The sequence below is a fragment of the Littorina saxatilis genome, unplaced genomic scaffold (assembly GCF_037325665.1).
Source record: "Littorina saxatilis isolate snail1 unplaced genomic scaffold, US_GU_Lsax_2.0 scaffold_476, whole genome shotgun sequence".
Taxonomy (NCBI): domain Eukaryota; kingdom Metazoa; phylum Mollusca; class Gastropoda; order Littorinimorpha; family Littorinidae; genus Littorina; species Littorina saxatilis.
In genome coordinates, this window is record NW_027127757.1 from 37,302 (window position 1) to 58,632 (window position 21,331).

At 41.4% G+C, this 21,331-nt stretch overlaps 1 protein-coding gene across 2 annotated transcripts; it reads left to right on the forward strand.

Moving 5' to 3' along the window:
• Nucleotides 1-1,215: 1,215 nt before the first annotated feature.
• Nucleotides 1,216-19,827, forward strand: LOC138956134 (forkhead box protein J3-like). 2 transcript variants are annotated; one of them, XM_070327578.1, is made up of 12 exons: nucleotides 1,216-1,569; nucleotides 2,942-3,016; nucleotides 3,973-4,053; nucleotides 5,507-5,638; nucleotides 7,908-8,007; nucleotides 8,388-8,519; nucleotides 10,042-10,176; nucleotides 11,867-11,908; nucleotides 14,770-14,910; nucleotides 16,168-16,250; nucleotides 17,921-19,300; nucleotides 19,377-19,827. In XM_070327578.1, the coding sequence occupies exons 1-11, from the start codon at nucleotides 1,216-1,218 to the stop codon at nucleotides 18,023-18,025; spliced, it is 1,380 nt and encodes a 459-aa protein (XP_070183679.1). In that variant the 3' UTR covers nucleotides 18,026-19,300; nucleotides 19,377-19,827. The 2 variants fall into 2 exon arrangements, with proteins under 2 accessions (XP_070183679.1, XP_070183680.1); XM_070327579.1 differs by lacking the exon at nucleotides 11,867-11,908.
• Nucleotides 19,828-21,331: the final 1,504 nt, after the last annotated feature.

Sequence of the window (21,331 nt, forward strand, 5' to 3'; positions counted from 1 at the left end):
GACTAGGGACGATAACCCACAAACACTTTTTCGCATTTTCTTCGCAAGTTCCACGTCTTCCTTATGTACAGTGTTTGCATGAACCTTTCTTTTTATAAAGAAAAAAGCAACAACAAACAAAATAAACAAAGAAAATGAGAACAATCAAAACAACAACAAACAAACAAAACCCACACTTTTAATTAACAGCAAGGGCGGATCTGGGGGGGGGGGGGGTTACACGGGTTACGTAACCCCCCCCCACCCACCCACCCCCAAAAACAGGTAATTTGTTGGCTCAGGGTGCACCAGATAGCTCTATTTTGCTTCTTTGGATAAAAAAAAATTTCCGGGGGGGCATGCCCCCGGACCCCCCAAGAGGCTTAGGCGCCTTCGGCGCCATCAACTTGTATCTTCGCAGTCATTTTGTAACCCCCCCCCCCCTCCAAAGTGAATTGATCCGCCCTTGAATTAACTTCACTGAATTATTTCTGGAGCCGCGATCCGTACCGACTCGTCGCAGTTCTTGCATCACTCACCGAAGCATGCGAACTTCTTGCGGCCGTGTGTCCGAGTTCAAGAATCACTTAGAGCAAATAATCATGACCACAGGGGGTACAAGTGTTGAGCCCGAACAATTCGACCTTAGACTCACCTAAAAACGGCACGCCCCTTTTTTCTATGCACTACCGAAATATGTCACCCGGCTGAACATGTGAAAACTCGCATGTCAGTTTGTTTTGGCTTCGTCGAGCTTGTCCTCACACATCCATTTTTTCGGGGGCAGATTTGAATAGTGTGAACTTGTATTAGCTGAAGTTTTGTTTATTTGCTTAAGTAATCAAACTTTGAATAAAGTGTGGAGAACAGAAGGTCTGATTGAACAAAACAAAAGAACTCGACCGTGCACGTGGGTTTTCGCGGAATGTAAGCAGAGGGGACACATACAGGTCAGAGGTCAGCTTAGGCTGCTATGCAACGCTGCTGGGGGTACGACGCTTCTGCGTTGTGACGTGGCTTACGCGTCCGTTTGAAGAAATAGTGCAAGTCTGTAACTGTACGTAAAGTACAACCGTCGCCAAAAATAAATCAAAAATAACAGCAGATTAACAAATTTAATGTTTGTAAGACATTAGTTACTCTTTGAGACTTGAAAAAGACATACATTTAGTCAACCCAAACGCGGAAATGGAGCAAGAATACATCATTTTGACATTACGACTGCAAACGATCAAAATGGCGGAGCTTGAGAGTAGTTTGACAGCGATGGACTGGTTGCATCGCCTCAAAGTGGGAGGGGCGATGGCGAGTGGTGGTGTGGCTGGGGCGAACGGACCAGCGGACGCACTAGCAAAAGCACAGAACGGGCAGATGGCGATGCGTAAAGCGCCCAACTCACCACACGACCCAAACGCGACGTGGGACACCCTCCAAGGGCCTGCCAAAGACGGAAAACCCCCGTACAGCTACGCGAATCTCATCACTTTTGCCATCAACAGTTCACCCCAAAAGAAAATGACTCTGGCGGAGATATACCAGTGGATTTGTGACAATTTTCCCTACTACAAAGAAGCCGGCAACGGCTGGAAGGTAAAGTGGAGAGGGGGCGATTTTGAGTGACGGTGGTGCAACAGGATATCTCACCTGGAAGTGACAGATTATTGGCAGACTGGAAAGCGTGATTGTGTGGTGTGCATCTACCCAGCCAGGGTATTGATCGGCACTTTCTTTTCGGTCCGCTAAGCATCCCATCCACCCGTTTTCTTCAGCACTCTCACTCAGCTGCCACAGTGGGCTAGCTGTTTGATCGTGTTTCATTTGAGGGTCCTTCAGCCTGTCTCTGTCCACATCTCATAGCTCTTTCACTGTTTCATCATGGATCGAATTTAGATCAACACATTCTGCTTGGCTTCTTTTGCAAGACTTGATCTATACATCAGTGAGAAGAACTAAGTTGTAACCTAATAGTGTAGACCTGCAGCACAGAACCTTTGAGGGCTTGATTATTACTGACAATTTGTTAGTTACTGGTGAGCATTTGAGAAAATTAATATAGTATAGGGACTAGCTAGGGTACAAGGCCATGCATTGGCTATCACTTATTGACACATTACATATATATATATATATATATATAATAATATTTGAATAAGCTGACAGTGAGGCAGTCAAATGACTGATCTATTTGTGATCGCCCTTACATTGATTCAAACCAAGTGTATAACTATATAAGACTAAGTGGTCCATGCACAGCCTAGGTTTGTTTATTGTGATGAAAGCAGACAGGCAAATTCCACGACGAGCATTGTTTTGCAGAAAAAACGTTTCATGATCACAAAGACACAATGTCAAATTGACTAGAATGATTGCTAAAACACATGACTTTTGTGTGTACATGTCTGTCCACGATTTGGACCATAAGGTTTACAAACTTGTGAATATTTTCTTTTGTCACAATAACTAACTCTTTCATTTACAAAAAAATATATTAAAACACAAAAGTCAGCTAGACTGGCCTATTTAACTTGAAAATAAACTATCAACTTAATGAGAAATCATTCAAATAGCCTACTCTTTGCTGGAATAGTGGTTTCACTTCATTTGCCCGCTACTGTTTTGTGCATTGTAATTCATTATGTGAACAAAATTGAGGTTGAGAGCACATGTGTGTGCCACTGACAGAGAAGTCCGAGCGAGAGAAACTCAGACTAGTCAGAGAGATAGAGAGAGCTCAGTTCATACTCTTCTGCTATGGAAATAATTCAAATGATAAAGTACTTGCAGTAATGCTGACAATATTCTTCATTCACAGTTGATAACAGAGAGAGGTTCCTTCTCACTTTCAGTGTCTGTGTGATGCAGGGTTCAAGAAAAGGTAGCTGACATGATAATTATGTAGTACTCTGTAGTACAATAGTGGCAATGGTGTATAATATATAATATGTGTTGTTCTATTGCGCAGAATTCCATTCGACACAACCTTTCGCTCAGCAAGTGTTTCCTAAAGGTGCCAAGGTCAAAGGATGACCCAGGCAAGGTAAGGTCAACACATTTGTCACTGATAAATTACAGTGTGTGTATGTGTGTGTGTACTATAAGTGTGTGCGTGTGATCATCAGATTAGCACAAACCAATTTCCGTGTGTAGTTGTATCACTATCAGATAACCACAAGCCAATTTATGTGCATATATTTTGAAGACGAAAAGGTGATACATCATAGGAAAATTAAGACAAAGATGCGTCTATAATTATGCTCATCAGCTTGATGATCGCAAGATCTTGGCTTTTAATGAGATGAGACGTCTTTTTTTCATAACTGCTGCTAAATTGTATACATTCTCAAATCATTTAATTCAGCATAGACAGCTGTGCAGTTTGAAATGTCTTTTATTATTTTTCTTATTGATGTTGATGTGTGTAAAGGGGGCCTGGTAGCTCAGTTGGTAGAGCACTGGACTGTGGGTCACGGGCTTGAATCCGGTGGGGCGGCGAGAGCCGCCATGTTGTGTTTTCGTCTGCTCGAAATGTGCGCAAAAGTCATAAATCATCCCCAAAAAGCTTATTCCGTGCGGGACTACATGTGTGTGTTGGTTACAAATTGTGTGTGTGTGATATTTTTCTTCAAACTTTTTCACTTTTCTTCTTTGTTTCACTTGTTTATTCTCGGAGCCGATTTCGCCAAATACCGTACTTTCGTTTGCCTGTTTGTTTTGATTGATTGATCTGATTATTTTTTTCGACGGCGGCTAATATAGTGACGCGGCCTATACGTGGCTCGTCCCAATTTTTTTGTTAAAAGTCAGGGGTGCGGCTTATAAAACGGTGCGTCTTGTAATCCGTCAAATACGGTACACCTAAACACACACACACACAGCTGGGCAGCGCAACTGATGCTGCTAGCTAGCTTTCCACTCAGAGGAAGCGATGGGACAATAAAGTGATAAAAATGGAGAGAAAAAAGTATAATGGTAACAATGTTTGTTGTGTTGCAGGGGTCATACTGGGTGATCGACAGCAATCCGGCAGAAGACCCCTTGCCAGTTCGGAAACGACCAAGGCGACCAAACGAACGGGTAAGACTGCTATGGCTTGTAGCTAGAACAAAGTAGCTAACAGAAAACTAAAGAAAGCACTAAGTGAGAGACAGTAGCTAGTAGATTTCTCATCCCTGCTCTAGGCAGTTTAGACTTTAAACTCTGTGCCTGTCTCAGTACAGGTTAAATCTGTTTTGGAGTTAACGTTACTTCTCAGGCTAAAAAAAGACAACAGCATTCTTAGATTATTATGCTGATTACAGCAAGGTACAGTGGTACCTGTGATGTGGGGCCCCTCTAATGAGAGGACACCCCCCTTCAAAGGACACATTGTGGGGTCCCTTTGTCTATTATCTCTATCAAAATAAATACCTGTCATGACAGGCCACCTGCAATGTAGGGACACGTGTAGCTGGTCCCAAGGGTGTCCTTTCATCGCAGGTACCACTGTAAATTTTTTTTGATTTTGTTTGCAAGCTTGTTGTTTCTATCTTCGTGATTTAAAGAAAAAATTCATGTAAAGGGTACTGTTGAAAAGGAGATGGAACTTTTTTTCTCTGCCGTAAATGTGAGTTAGAAACTGACGCTGATGGGGTCTATGTCGACCAAAAGAGTGGGATTCCCTGTTTGTGGAGTTCCTGGAGGGGGATTCCCTGTATACAGGGAATCCCACAGGGTGGAGTTTTTTCAAGACCATACTCGAATTTCTAAGAAATATCAAAAAAGATTGAAAAACATCAAATTCTACCGATGTCGCCAAGCATCACGTGACTTTCAGCGATATCAGCGACACGCTACAGGAACTAAATCCTGTGGTATTCCCTGTATACAGGGAATCCTCCTCCAGGAACTCCACCTACAGGGAATCCCACTCTTTTGGTCGACATAGACCCCATCAGCGAAACTGAGGGCAAACAACTTTGTCAGTATCTTCTGCACTGGTGTCACTTCTTGTGTGGGTGTATAATCTTGAATTAACCCCATGGAAGTTACGTCATTTACTGAGAGAAGAGCGGCTGTTTGAGATTCCACTTTGTACAATGGTGAGCCTCACATTGAATCAGGTTTTTTCCCCTGTGTGTTAGTTTCTGAAAGAGCAACAGTGACATTCCACGTTGAATGTTCGGGGCCTGGGTAACTCAGTTGGTAGACCACTGGACTTGTGATCCTAAGGTCACAGGTTCTATTCCAGGCAGGGACAGACATGGGTCAACTTGATGTGCAGGCTGAGAGACGGTATTCATGTCCCACCCCTGTGTCACCACAGTGGCATGTAAAGACCTCGGTCAAGCTGCCGTGAGTGCAGGTGGCTGATTATACCTCAACACGCACACACCTGGGTAGCGCGACTCTGTTGCTGCTAGCTTTCCACTAGGAGGAAGCCACCCGAATTTCCCAGCGTGGGGATGATAGAGTAAACGGAATGAAAAAATGAAAGGAAAAAATGAAATGAAATGAATGTTCTTACTAATTTAAATTGTTTCATCAACAGCTGTCACCGTACAGTCCCGACGCAGGTGGGACAGGAGTGATGTCCCCTGGTCCAGCTCCGACTCTTGCCGCCATTAACGTCCAGGTTTCCTCTCCACATGTTCAGTCATCTTCAGCACCGTCAATACACCCAGTAAGTACAGTGGAACCCCCCTTTTAAGACTTCCAAAAATCTGAGAAAATCAGGTCTTAAAAAGGTTTCATTTTAGGCCAAAAAAAAAAAGGTCTGTTTACGGTAACCCGACCGACCCTAGTTTTTAGGCCCGAATCTTTTTTTTGGATCGTCTGAAAAAAAAAAAAACCGCATCCAAAATAGAGCTGTTTGCGCTCAAACAGCAGACGACAGAAGGGAGGTAAGCTCAAAGTACTGTTTATAGTTATGTTGGGCAAAAACAGGGATTGATGAGAAGAAATGAACTGTGAAACATCATAGAGAGGGGAAAAAAAAAAAATTGGGAAAAAAAAAAAAAAAAGCCGACCTACCGACCCTATTTTTTCACCCTATGTGACCGTAAACAGACCTTTTTTTTTTGCCTTAAGTAGTCTGGTAAATTTAGTTGATAGCTGTTGATGGGTTGAGGTCCATTTTCCTATCCATGTTTTATACTTGTGTTTTCACATGCGCATGGGAGACTATCAGGGATGTTGCTGCAAATTCATGCCTATAGGACAAATGTCTTAGCTCTTCAGCATCAATAGGACATTTGACCGCTTTCAGAAATTTCAATAGGACGTCAGAATGTTTTTCTTTTTCAAGAATGACGCTCGCCGTGTTCCCCCCTGTTTTTGACCCTAATGTAGCACAGTATGCCGTTGAATAGCCAAACGTGTTTAGCTTTTGTTGAACTTTGGCAGGCTTTATTTTGTATTTTTTGGTGGCATAACTCAGTACGCTTCGTGAAAATGTCTCGAACTCAAACCAAAAGCAGACGCAAGACTTAGTCAGTTGGAGTTGTCTCCCATACTCCTAACTTTAATGTCCTGCAGACGGGTGTCACCCAATCGCAAGATCCGCACTGCACAACTTCAGTGCACCTGTATGCGAGAGTGCTTGGTCGTTTTTTGAAAATGTGTATCTTGAAAGGAACATTAACGAATATCGCGCTGTCCGAAGGAATTGAGTTCTTATATCGGACAATGCCAGCGCTCAGTTCAAAACGATAGGACATCTGACCGCCATGCGGCAATGTGAATCAGACATTTGAGCCTCTTAATCGGTCTATGTCCGATGTCCGACGCCTAACAACATCCCTGGACTATGTTAAACAGCTTGCCCTGTTTGTGTCATGGGTTGTTTCCCTTGTCGTCTTCGAGAGTAAAGATGTGAGAACTGTAAACTTCAAGTCTATACTTTATACTGTCTGTCCAAGTTGACAATAGCGATGTTTGATGGGGTGTCATGAGTCCGTAGAATTGGTGTAATGTGCTTGAATCTGATGACTTATTGAATTTATGAAAGGTAATTGAAAAATGAAGTAGACTGACCAGCAGATCCATACTGATCGTGTACCGTATTTGACGGACTACAAGCCGCGACTTTTTTAAAAAAAAAATCGCATTGCGGCTTATGAAAAGATGCGGCTAAAACGTTACCTAAACTTGAAATAGCATTCACCTAATGGAAGTCGCCGCGGATTTTCATTTCGCTCGATTAGCTATTACCGGTACTTTATTAGCTCTCTACTCAAGACTCGGCGCTTTTCTCTTTCTTTCGCGAATCTTCGTTTGTCAACAAGTCGTCGTGACAAGATAGCGTACAGAGAAACACCGGATGTATCAGGATCTTGCGCGCGCGAGATTTCGTTTTTTTGTGTCTTGCGATAGTTGGAGGAGCGAGAGCCGCCATGTTGTGTTTTCGTCTGCTCAAAATGTGCGCCAAAGTCGTAAATCATCCCAAAAAAGCTTATTCCGGGCGGGACTACATGTGTGTGTTGGTTACAAATTGTGTGTGTGTGATATTTTTCTTCAAACTTTTTCACTTTTCTTCTTTGTTTCACTTGTTTATTCTCGGAGCCGATTTGGCCAAATACCGTACTTTCGTTTGCCTGGTTGTTTTGATTGATTGACACGATCTGATTATTTTTTCGACGGCGGCTAATATAGTGACGTGGCCTATACGTGGCTCGTCCCAATTTTTTTGTTAAAAGTCGGGGGTGCGGCTTATAAAACGGTGCGTCTTGTAATCCGTCAAATACGGTAAATATATAACCAGTGATGATAAATTGATTGGTTCTTATGGCTCTGTTTGTATTATGTCCTAGTGTCTGTGTAATGTTGTGGTTTTGCAAATGTGATTGTAATTTGATAATGTTTATTTTTAAGGGGCTACAGCCTTCTGAGATTGAAGTAGATTTGTTAACACTGACATGTCTTAAGACCTATGTACGATGTTGTTTCTATAGGCTGATACATCACATCGCTTTGTGGATGGGACGTCGGGCTCTGAAGATCTGAATAACTCTTTCCTCAACCTCTACAAATCTGTGTTTGAAAACTCCACAGGTAATTTCTCTGAAAATGTATAGCGTAGCAGCGTTAGAATACGCCAAACACCGCATTATCTTTAACAAGATATACTGTCATGACAGGCCACCTACAATTTGCTTGTCCAAAGGGTACTCTTTCATTGCAGGTACCGCATTATTACTTGTTATGGCAGTTAAAAGAAAACCTGTTGTAAAATGGAACAAAAGGAAATAAGAGTATTAAGACTACATAATGCTTCACTAGATTGATCGAGTTCTGCAACATTTTCAAGAATGAGTATTAAACATTTTACCCTTTTAGAATCTTATATAAATAAATTTCTATTATAAATGTGTAATTTATTATGTTGAGATGATATTGTATTGTATTGCGTCACTGCTTGTGTTGTTTTGCAGGCAACCTGAATGCCTTGTTAAACGGCACCGTCCCCTTGAGTGCTGCTGACACAGAGAGGCTGCCAGCAGAACTCAGCAAAGCTCACGCCGACCCCTTGCCTCCTGTTAAAAATGAAGATCCCAGTCTTACAGGTGAGAGAGAGAGAGAGGGAGAGACGAGACACATTCTTTATTAACGAGGGTAAAGCAGACCTGGTTACTGTACGAAATTTGCGTACAATCTTACGAAATTGAAGACCGCTGTACGATTATACGCCAGACATTAAAATCATACGCACAAAAAAAATCAATCGTACGCGTTTTTTTGTGTTTGTTCTTTTCGTATCCGTGCCTAAATCACGAAAGGGAGGCAACCGTACATCAGCATCGGTTTGGTACGTCATCCGCCTATCGAGTTGCGCATGCGCATTGCGGTGTTTCTTTTAAACTGTCCAAGATGGCTACATGCAAAAAGCGAGCTCACGAAACCGATTCAGAAGATGAAGGGGACAGTAAAGAGCTTCGGAAGTACAATCAGGTTTTCAAGCCGAGTTTTTCTATCATTCGTTTTGTGTCACATTTGAGGGGGGAATAAAGCACGTGTGCGTGTGTGTGTGTGTGTGTGTGTGTGTCTGCACAGTGTGTACCGCAAGAATGAATTGTACACCTTAAAATTCTGATTGTACACATTTTTAGCCTCATTTGTACACCAGGAAATTTTAGTGGTAATCAGGTCTGGTAATGGCATAAGCAAACAGGTTTTTTATTTACATCCAGCCCTCGCCTTTCCCCATGAGACGGACTAATCTAATGATAATACTTAATAGTAATACGCTTGATGAATGTTAAGATAACAATATAAGAGAGAGAGAGAGTGGATGGGATTGTGTGCTAGAAATGTAAGCGGTCCTCAAATTAACAGTATCCATTTGGAAGAAAATGTTAAGATCCAAACTTGTTTTGGAATGACTTGATTGAGTTTTAAGATCCAAACTTGTTTTGGAATGACTTGATTGAGTTTTAAGATCCAAACTTGTTTTGGAATGACACATTCAGATTTACACAGCTTTGACTTTCTTCTTCTTCTTCTTCTGCGTTCATGGGCTGAAACTCCCACGTACACTCGTGTTTTTTGCACGAGTGGAATTTTACGTGTATGACCGTTTTTACCCCGCCATTTAGGCAGCCATACGCCGTTTTCGGAGGAAGCATGCTGGGTATTTTCGTGTTTCTATAACCCACCGAACTCTGACATGGATTACAGGATCTTTTTCGTGCGCACTTGGTCTTGTGCTTGCGTGTACACACGGGGGTGTTCGGACACCGAGGAGAGTCTGCACACAAAGTTGACTGAGAAATAAATCTTTCTCCGAATGTGGGGACAAACTCACGCTGACAGCGGCCAACTGGATACAAATCCAGCGCGCTACCGACTGAGCTACGTCCCCGCCCCAGCTTTGACTTTATTTTTAAAGATTTTACAATATTTGCTTATATTTTTTGGTTTTGTTTGTGGGTTTTTTCGGGTCACAGATACTCTTGTTTGCAATGGCATTTTTAGTTTTACCCAACATTGACTATTTTTACAATATTTGCTTATATGTTTTTTGTTTGTTTGTTTTGTTTTTCAGGTCGCAGATACTCTTGTTTGTAACAGCATTTTTGTGTCTGCCAGATATTGGCGGCCCCCCAGCGCTACTGAACATGTCGTCAGGGTTTCTGCACAATCTGGACTCGCTGAAGGAGAGTATGAGACTAGCAGGGACTGGCTCCCACGACTGGCAGAACATCGACATGTCGCAGTTTCAGGGTAATGTGGCTTTTAGTGCTGTGAATTACGCCTGTGAGTTCATGCATTGATAGGCTACATTAGATGCATTACAGTAGACCCCCCCCCCCCCCCCCCTTTGAAGGTGGGGGGGGGGGGGAGGTTCCCACTGCACTGGCAATTTTCATGGAGGCACGTTTGGTGGGGATGATTTTGGATGTAATCAGGAAAGGGTGCAGAGTTTGTTTTGGGTTATTTTAGTTCCTGTCAGTGTTTTATGGACTAGCAGTTCTGGGTTGAATGTCAACAAGACTTTGTGCAAAGAAAATGCGCACTAAAGGTGGATGCTTAAATGATAACAGTTGGATGGGAGTTTAGCATGATTTTAAATCCTTTGGAATTTCTGCACCAAATAGTTTCTCACAAAACTTTTGAGTTTTACCAGGAAGGACTTTCATGCCAAGGAAAAGGTTCAGTCATACTGTTTCAAAAGCAACCATTCGGTTGAATTAGAATTATACAATGTTCAGCGTCCCATTGTTCTTATTGGGGAATGCTAGAAGAAATGTTGGGATTGTTGAAACTTTGACTAATTACTTTTTCTGATAAACAAAGGAAAGTATAAAATCTCTAAATGCATATGACATGTGTAATAGCTCGTATGTGAGAGTTATTCGGAACCTTTCTCCTGGCACCTGAGAGAATAACAAGCATTGAAATGAACAAGCGACTTTCATCCTCAAAATTATCATAACAAGCATTGAAATGAACAAGCGACTTTCATCCTCAAAATTATCATCATTAGACGTGCTCGATTTTTTTTTTTACACCTACCTGCATCCAGCCTTCAAATAGCATTTTGAAATTGGTTAATTGTATCATTGTTAGACAAAGTGTAACAGAGTTCCGTCCATGCATGAAAATACAATAGCATGTGTTTGAAATGGGATGGGGATGGGAGCATGTGCTTGTGAAGCCTGTCTTTAATTGAGCCCCAAATTTACTTCGCAAAGTCTTTTTACCAAAAACTCAGCGCTAAAGCTTTGTGCAGACAACTTTGCGAAGTATACTTCGCGTAGTCGACTTTGCCAAGTCAAGGACAGGCTTTATGGGTTGGGGTGGGAATGGGTGTCCTCACAATGCAAAATGATGTCAATAGATTACCTCCATGAAGTGCATACCCACTGTGTGTCTAATAAGATTGATGAGCTCTTCTTGCAAGTCTGCAGCGAAGCATTTGCAGGATGCGCTGGCTGTACTTTAATTGTTTGTTTGGAGTGCCTTATTAACATCACCACTGCCGCCTGAAAGCAGGTTGAGAATCTTTGTTTTAGAAAGTACAGTGACTTCATAGCAGCATATTCTGTCTGTGCTGCAGACTGACAGATTTGTGAAGGTGTGAAAGATTCAGCCACTTTAAATGATGGGGCTTCCCATCTATTGTAGCATGCATATTGTTAGTATTTTTGTTTGCTTTTCAGTTTTGGAATACATACATACATACATACCTTTTTTTTCACTTCTTACGCAGATTTAGTTAATAATATAGGTAGGTAATGAAAACAATTTTAAAAATTAGGGTAGACAAGGGTATATTACTTTTAGAAAAGCAATTTACATCGTCCTGCTGTATTGCTGCTTACAGTTTTGCCACAATTTCATATTCAAGAAGGCATGTAACTGAAACAATATCATCTACATTATACATGAATGAATTCTTTTGTACTTGTAGGATATTTAGATGCCAGCAAAACCAGTGGTGATACTACGCAAGGTTGGTTTGCAGGGCAGATTACAATGTCCACTTTTTCTGATTATATTGTTGTCAAACTGTCAGCTTTCCAACAAAATGCATGTTGTCGTAGTATATTCTGGCCATAGTTTTCTTTTTACCATAGAGGTTTTGTGGTATCTTCTTTGTGCTGTGTTTTCTGTGCATGCATGTCTTTTCTGTCTGTTTTCTGCATGGCTGACTTTGTGTTGTGTTGTGAACTATGATACGCATGCTCACTTTTAATTTCTTTTTAAACAGAAATGTTGTTGTGGGTTCTATTCCTTTCATTTGATTTTATGAAAGTACACTGTAGCATGTATTAGGTTATGCAGGGATGTCTCTTGGTGTCAGCATTCAGCTTAAAGCTGCATGAAAACTTTCACATTATTTAAAACTTTTCCGTTTTTTTGATAGGTCTACAAACTTTTTTCACAGTGGATGAAAAGTGGCAAATACACCAATGACTGCCTGATAAAATTTTGAATGTTGTGAAAATTTGCATAATGAAATCAGATTTAGCAACATCCCTGCTATGATTTATTTTCTGTTCTTGTAGAAATGATAACAATTAACTAAATACTATTCATTAATCCCCCCTCGCCCCCTCCTCCCCCCTCCCCCCCCCCCCCGCCCACTTGTAGGCACTTGTAGGCAAGTCATTGTCGTTGTTGAGCTATCTGAGGTGCATAAAATTCTTTAGATGTATAACATGCTAGATGCATTTTGGCTTTGTTTAAAAATGTCTTGTTGTTGTTGTTAATGCATAACAGATAACCATGGACAATTTTCAGATTGCTTGACAAAACAGACTTACACAACATAATAGTTAATTCACTGACTAGAGCTAATGCTCAAATAAAGCATAGTCCACTGCATGTGTCCTTCTTGTGTAATAACACGTACGCTTACACAAAGCTCTGCCTGAAGCTTTGAGCCTCTTTCTTGACATATTGCAGCAGTGCATCGTACAATGCAGTGAGCTTTATTGTGTTGATATGTGCATGCTTTTGTTATAGCTGTATGCATGTCTTCTTTGCAGATTCATTGTTCATTTTTGTTGTGGCAAAACTGTTTGCAGCAGTACAGCAAAAGATGTAGTGAAAAAGAGGGAAATTCTGTAAATGTTTAAATTTTCTGTTTCAGTCTTTCAAAATTGTATTTTTTTAATCCCCTATTTTTTTTCTGTGTGATGTATATTGTAAATCCTTTTTGCATGACTGGTAGTTTGTAGCATTTGTGCCATTTTTTTCTCAAAAATGTGAATGTTCATTGTCTTACTAGCTTTTGTCCTTCCTGTAGTGTCATAGAATAGCGATTGGCAAGCACAATTAATTTACCAATGCATACAATTCCTGTAATTTTTATTATCTTTTAAGTTTCATTTGACCAGATAAAGGAATACTTTTTGAAATTCTAAATTTAGAATACGATCCCTGAATTTTAAGATATGCACACACCCCCAAGCACATAGAACTGGAAGCATGGAAATAAGCAAGCAAGCTATAATTCCAACATTAAAAAAGTACTATTATTCAATGCAAATTTGTTTTGAAATGTTCATGCTAATCATTTTGTTCAACAAAAACAACAGCAGTTCACAGTTAAACCATTGGGAAACTTTTTGAAGTCTATGCGGTTTCTTGAACTGAAGCTGGGAACCTGCAGTCACTGCATCATGTTTTAAATGACACTACAGTTGCTTGAATTGAAGCTGTAGTCACTGCATCAGGTTTTAAATGACACTACAGTTGCTTGAATTGAAGCTGTAGTCACTGCATCAGGTTTTAAATGACACTACAGTTGCTTGAATTGAAGCTGTAGTCACTGCATCAGGTTTTAAATGACACTACAGTTGCTTGAATTGAAGCTGTAGTCACTGCATCAGGTTTTAAATGACACTACAGTTGCTTGAATTGAAGCTGTAGTCACTGCATCATGTTTTAAATGACACTACAGTTGCTTGAATTGAAGCTGTAGTCACTGCATCAGGTTTTAAATGACACTACAGTTGCTTGAATTGAAGCTGTAGTCACTGCATCATGTTTTAAATGACACTACAGTTGCTTGAATTGAAGCTGTAGTCACTGCATCAGGTTTTAAATGACACTACAGTTGCTTGAATTGAAGCTGTAGTCACTGCATCAGGTTTTAAATGACACTACAGTTGCTTGAATTGAAGCTGTAGTCACTGCATCAGGTTTTAAATGACACTACAGTTGCTTGAATTGAAGCTGTAGTCACTGCATCATGTTTTAAATGACACTACAGTTGCTTGAATTGAAGCTGTAGTCACTGCATCAGGTTTTAAATGACACTACAGTTGCTTGAATTGAAGCTGTAGTCACTGCATCATGTTTTAAATGACACTACAGTTGCTTGAATTGAAGCTGTAGTCACTGCATCAGGTTTTAAATGACACTACAGTTGCTTGAATTGAAGCTGTAGTCACTGCATCATGTTTTAAATGACACTACAGTTGCTTGAATTGAAGCTGTAGTCACTGCATCAGGTTTTAAATGACACTACAGTTGCTTGAATTGAAGCTGTAGTCACTGCATCATGTTTTAAATGACACTACAGTTGCTTGAATTGAAAATAATCACAACCATTAGACATCCGTTATAGAGACTAATACAATTTAAGTAGCCCCGTCGGTAACAAGTAACTAGTAAGTCAGCCTGCCGGAAATAAAATATTTGGTTTCTTTTCTGTAGAAACTATCATCTAGAAAAAATCAAGGGAGGTAAAGCTCTCAACTTCCTTTTCATCTTGAACCCCAGGTGGTAAGTCGCATTGTCACGGAGACAAATGATGTCTTTTAACAGGGTGTATATGTTTATATATATATACTCCCATTGCAGGTCTGATGGACACCATGAAACAGGCTGATCAGGCCCACTGGTCATCGCTAAACCAGGAGCAGCTGGTTGACCTTGCCTCCTCCCTCAACAACTTTTTCAACCAGACTGGCCTTCTCAGCAGTCAGAATCAAAACAGTGGCGGTCAGTACAAATAGACGATTTCCGAAAATAACCAAATGTCTTCGGCATTGTTCTTTGGGCAATGCCTCGGACATTGTGAGGGTAACTTTCCAACGCACTAACTGTGTCCAATACTGAGTTAAAACAAATGAAATAAAAGTTTTTTTTATTTTTTTTTAAAGCATGACAGTTCAGCCGATATTCTCTTTTGGTCTCAACCCTGGACATTAAACATTTTCGTGTGCGATATTCTGTGTTCAGTGAAACTGTGTTTGGTGTAGGTAGCATTCTTGCTGTAGGTTGTAACTGATTTTCATAATAGACAAATTGCGGAAATAAGTCTGTTGGGTTTGTATGGGTTCTGAAAGAGTGACTACCCTTGCTTTTGGTTTGGTATGTCCTTTATCAATATTTTGACAGGGGCGGGGATGTAGCTCAGTCGGTAGCGCGCTGGATTTGTATCCAGTTGGCCGCTGTCAGCGTGAGTTCGAACCCACGTTCGGCGAGAGATTTATTTCTCAGAGTCAACTTTGTGTGCAGACTCTCCTCGGTCTCCGAAAACCCCCGTGTGTACACGCAAGCACAAGACCAAGTGAGCACGAAAAAGATCCTGTAATCCATGTCAGAGTTCGGTGGGTTATAGAAACACGAAAATACCCAGCATGCTTCCTCCGAAAGCGGCGTATGGCTGCCTAAATGGCGGGGTAAAAACGGTCATACACGTAAAAGCCGTGGGACTTTCAGCCCATGAACGAACAAACAAATCAAAATTTTGACAGCGATAAACTGCCTAATCTTCAGGATGGCATGATGAATTATTGTTTTGCTATATAATTCACCTTTCCATAACAACGACAACTTTTGGTCAGCCTCTTGAGGGATCGTTATAGACAGGTCCAACTGTACAGGATATTTCATTTTCTCATTTTTTTCATTTTCATTACTTTATTGTCCCATCGCTGGGAAATTCGGGTCGCTTCCTCCCAGTGGAAAGCTAGCAGCAACGGAATCGTGCTACCCAGATGTCTGGGTGTTTAGGTGTATTCAGCCACCTGCACTTATGGCAGAATGACCAAGGTCTTTTTACGTGCCATTGTGGTGACAAGGGGGTGGGACATGGCTTCCGTCTCTGGGTCTGCACATAAAGTTGACCTGTGTCCGTCCCAGCCCGAATTCAAACCAGCGACCTTCCGATCACAAGTCCAGTGCTCTACCAACTGAGCTACCGGGGCCCCGGGTTGATACGGACGCTGATAGTGTGTATGTTGATGGTTGCAGGTCGTTACAACACGCCAGAATCGTCGGGCAGTCACCTGAGCGCTCCGTCCGATACCACGCTTCTCACCTCACACTCCCCACAGGTAGGTGGCGCTCTGACATAGAGCCTTGGAAGACTTTCCATTCAGTCTATCAAGGAATTTTGATGTGTGCTGACTTGTGTGTCCGATGTTTGCTTTTCCGTGCACGGGGTTTTCAAGTTCACACATCCATTTATATATTTTTACACACATAGTTACACACTATCACACACTTGCATACGGGAGGTGACAACACGCACTCGAACAACGCATACGGAAAACAACTAATAAACATTTCAAACATTTCACTATTAACTCGAATCAGAACATAATCATTATACAAATACATATGTTATAACAAAATACCTCTTGTCACACCGAAGATTAACACAGTTCGGCACTACACACAGTACACTTCCATCAGAATCTTTGTTCTCAACACATGTCCTCGGCACCGACACGTCCTCTGAATAACTTCACAAAAGTCCTTGAAGTTAGTATAGTCCGACACTGCCGAAGCTCTCCTCTCTGTCTTCTGACACAAGTTCACTGCCATGTTCCTCTCGACCACACCATTTACACAGAGGGGTGACAGCATACACGTCGCACAGTACAAACGTCCCTCTCTAAAAACAAAACAGTGATTATACCTATGCAAACAGTCGAGTCGGCTATTCCGCGAGACCGTTTCAATAATAATTTAGAGACGGCTCAGAAATTATACTGATTCCACTATCGCTCATGGGTACCGTAATCGTACCAACCCCACTATGACATTTTCCCTTGACACAGTCATTGCTGAAATACTACGCATTTTGTCATGCCGTACCCCTCTTCTTCTTCTTCTTCTTCGTTCATGGGCTTATAGACTCCCACGTTCACTCATGTTTTTAGTTAAAAAACAAAGGATTACTGTACTAAGTCACTTCGTTTAGATTTCATGTTTTTAGCACGAGTGGATTTTTACGTGTATGACCGTTTTTACCCCGCCATTCAGGCAGCATACTCCGATTTTGGGGGAGGCATGCTGGGTATTTTTGTGTTTCTATAACCCACCGAACTCTGACATGGATTACAGGATCTTTTCCGTGCGCACTTGGTCTTGTGCTTGCATGTACACACGAAGGGAGTTAAGTCACTAGCAGGTCTGCACATAAGTTGACCTGGGAGATCGGAAAAATCTCCACTCTTAACCCACCAGGCGGCAGCGACCGGGATTCGAACTCACGACCTCCCAGTTAGGAGGCCGACGTCTTACCACCACGCCACTGCGCCCGTCTACCGTACCCCTCAAAAGGGACGCAAAAAAATCTATTACTACTGCTCATGCGCTCTACATCTGCATCAGTAGAAATGACATAACACAAGAGAAACATAAGATAGCAAAACAAAACAACCTGTTCTGGGTAGATAATTGATTTGGCTTTCTCCTCGTTTGTAGAAGTTGCCAAGTTGCGCCTATTCTGAATTTTTGTCGTTTTATTTTAATTGGTACCTGACGTTTTTGTCAGGTTGGTTTTGGGGGTACCCTTACTTCAGCTGCAGTCACCTGACACCTATAACAGAAATCTTTGATCTGTAAAGCGACACTGTCAGGTAGCCAAGTGAAGGACCTTTAATGGCATAGAAAGTTTGTATGAATTGACACGGGAATGAATTCTTTGGTTGGGGTACGAAAATGGGTGCAATAATTTTGTTGCACAGTTTATAACACAGTGTTTATGGCATTGCAGGCAGCAGGAGACGGGTTCTCAGTGCCAGGGAACGTTCCGGGTCGACCCAACTTCCTGCACGGCGATGACATCGAGGATGACTTTAACTGGGACAAGTTACTGTGATTGGATGAATTCTGAAAGCAGTGTCCGCTGATTTTACGGCAGCGTTTAATTGACTACATGTAAAAGCAACGTCAGATGATTATTCAGGAGTTTCAACATCGTCCAGCTGCTGTTGAGTCTGTGGCTGGAAATACTGACCAGCCTCTGTGATGCAGGCGAGTTGTGACCTAAGGCTGTGAGGAGAAACGTGTGACTGAGGAATAACACTGTGGTACCTGCGATGAAAGGACACCCTTGGGACCAGCCACAAGTGTCCCAACATTGCAGGTGGCCTGTCATGACAGGTATATTTTTTGATAGAGATACTAGACAAAGGGATGTACAAGTACAACAGAGGGCGTCCTTTCTTGGGAGGTGACCTCTCATTGTAGGGACTCCACATCACAGGTACCACTGTATGACGATGGTGAAAGAACACAGGCTCTGTGCTTGGGTTATTCCTGAGGCTGAACATCGTTGTTGTGATTTTGGAAAAGGTTTCGTGATCTGAGTTTCGGCCTGGAAGTGTGGATTGAACTGCCACAAGTACCGCCTGCAGCTGTGGTAGATCAAACACGATTGATCAGCATGTTGTTGAGAGCGTGTGTAGGGAAGATGGTCATTCTGGAGAGGACGTCTCTCTGTCTGCAGCATACTGAAAGATTGGAAGGTTAACAATGAACTGATCTATAATGTGAAGGAAATGTCTGCGTTGAATTTGATGATCGGTGGATGACTTTAAGAAGAATACAGTGTGAAAGAAATGTTTACGTCATTCACTGAGAGCTGGTTGCTTTTGGGTTGTGAATTTATTTTGAGAGCACCTTTTGTCTTCTTCTTCAGCGTTCGATGATGGTTGTGTCTGACTAGAGATCGAGCACCTTTTAAGTGCTAAGTTTTATGCTGGGAGAAGCGTTGAATTATGCTTGGCTGTTTGACGGTCGTATTGGATTGTATTATTTGTGTTGATGACAAACTTGCCTGGAGTGTTTGACTGAAAGTGATAAGATGACACCTCAGAGAAGGTAAAATATGTTCTTTTAGCATTTAGGCTAATATATATGAACATGATACGAGCGTATACGGTGTGATTGAAAACAGAAAAAGTTACTGGAGCACTTGATAAATGTATACAGCTTGTACAGCTGGTAGGAAGGCGTTGAAAAAGGAGAGATCTTCACTAGAGTTATGCCAGAATGGTGATGATATTGGAGATTGATTTTTCATTTGGAGACAAGCCTTTGTGATAGAAAGCCAATATTTCTTGTAAAATAGATCAGATGTTAGTTTATGTAGGTCCTTTGTCGCTGCCCTACACGCCACCAGGCGTGAAAGGCAGTAAACTAAACTAAAACTAAACTTAGTTTATGAGTTAAAGATGATGAGCGTGCACAGACAATACTGATGACCACCATAAGATACTTTTCTCTCACTCTCACAGACATCTCTGTTGGTTCTTTGTGAGGCTTTACTTTAACCATTTGCTGAGGTTTCATAAGATCAGACTTTCCTTACCGGCACCGTTGGCCTAGTGGTAAGGTGTTCGCCCCGTGATCGGGAGGTCATGGGTTCGAACCCCGGCCGGGTCATACCTAAGACTTTAAAATTGGCAATCTAGTGGCTGCTCCGCCTGGCGTCTGGCATTATGGGGTTTGTGCTAGGACTGGTTGGTCCGGTGTCAGAATAATGTGACTGGGTGAGACATGAAGCCTGTGCTGCGACTTCTGTCTTGTGTGTGGCGCACGTTATATGTCAAAGCAGCACCGCCCTGATATGGCCCTTCGTGGTCGGCTGGGCGTTAAGCAAACAAACAAAACAACAAGTCGCGTAAGGCGAAAATACAACATTTAGTCAAGTAGCTGTCGAACTCACAGAATGAAACTGAACGCAATGCAACGCAGCAAGACCGTATACTCGTAGCATCGTCAGTCCACCGCTCACGGCATAGGCAGTGAAATTGACAAGAAGAGCGGGGTAGTAGTTGCGCTAAGAAGGATAGCACGCTTTTCTGTACCTCTCTTCGTTTTAACTTTCTGAGCGTGTTTTTAATCCAAACATATCATATCTATATGTTTTTGGAATCAGGAACCGACAAGGAATAAGATGAAAGTGTTTTTAAATTGATTTGGAAAATTTAATTTTGATAATAATTTTTATATATTTAATTTTCAGAGCTTGTTGTTAATCCAAATATAACATATTTATATGTTATTGGAATCAGCAAATGATGGAGAATAAGATGAACGTAAATTTGGATCGTTTTATAAAAAAATATTTTTTTTTTACAATTTTCAGATTTTTAATGACCAAAGTCATTAATTAATTTTTAAGCCACCACGCTGAAATGCAATACCGAAGTCCGGGCTTCGTCGAAGATTACTTGACCAAAATTTCAACCAATTTGGTTGAAAAATGAGGGCGTGACAGTGCCGCCTCAACTTTCACGAAAAGCCGGATATGACGTCATCAAAGACATTTATCAAAAAAATGAAAAAAATGTCTGAGGATATCATACCCAGGAACTCTCATGTCAAATTTCATAAAGATCGGTCCAGTAGTTTGGTCAGCTGAATCGCTCTACACGCACGCACACACACACACACATACACACACACATGCACACACACATACACCACGACCCTCGTCTCGATTCCCCCCTCGATGTTAAAACATTTAGTCATAACTTGACTAAATGTAAAAAGACTTCCCTTTCCACGTTGACATCGGTTTGATCTCAAATTCCTTCGGAAATAAACAAACTTTTTTTCAATAATTATTTCACCCAAACATTAAAATGAGCACTTAATTGTTAACATGTGTAACCCCTATCACATGTTGGGGTAAAAAATGTATCAGTAAAATACTTGTCAAAATCACACAATAATCAAAAACAGAGTACGCCAGTTGTGTTGATGACAATATGATGACTTCTCTTCACCTGAATATTTTCACTATACACCTTATCACCAGTTTGTGTGCCTACAATATTGTACATCTCTTTTCCCGCGAATGGTTTAGTGGGTTTGCTAAAAATAAACTGAGGAACACAGGGAAGAAGAAGAAAATGAAAGAGACAATTAGATGCTCTCTGAGATTCATTTGTGGTACATCAGTACTAATGTTTCAGATCTATGTGTTAGACACAACTAAGCACTTGATTCTCATTACTGTATACTGCAGAAATTGATCATGGCCTGAGAAAAGTGGATTTTTGATGTGTTTTGTGTTTTGCTTTGTTTGGTAGGCTCATTTATACGTTATAAGAAGCTGTCACGCTCATTTTAAGCAATTTACACAGGTTGATGCAAAATTTGCTAAAGCTCGTAT

Coding starts and splice junctions, on each gene's coding strand:
- LOC138956134 (XM_070327578.1), top strand. CDS start 1,216: ATGGCGGAGCTTGAGAGTAGTTTGACAGCGATGGACTGGTTGCATCGC. Junction 5,639..7,907: donor CAGCACCGTCAATACACCCA/GTAAGTACAGTG, acceptor TTGTTTCTATAG/GCTGATACATCACATCGCTT. Junction 8,520..10,041: donor TGAAGATCCCAGTCTTACAG/GTGAGAGAGAGA, acceptor TGTGTCTGCCAG/ATATTGGCGGCCCCCCAGCG.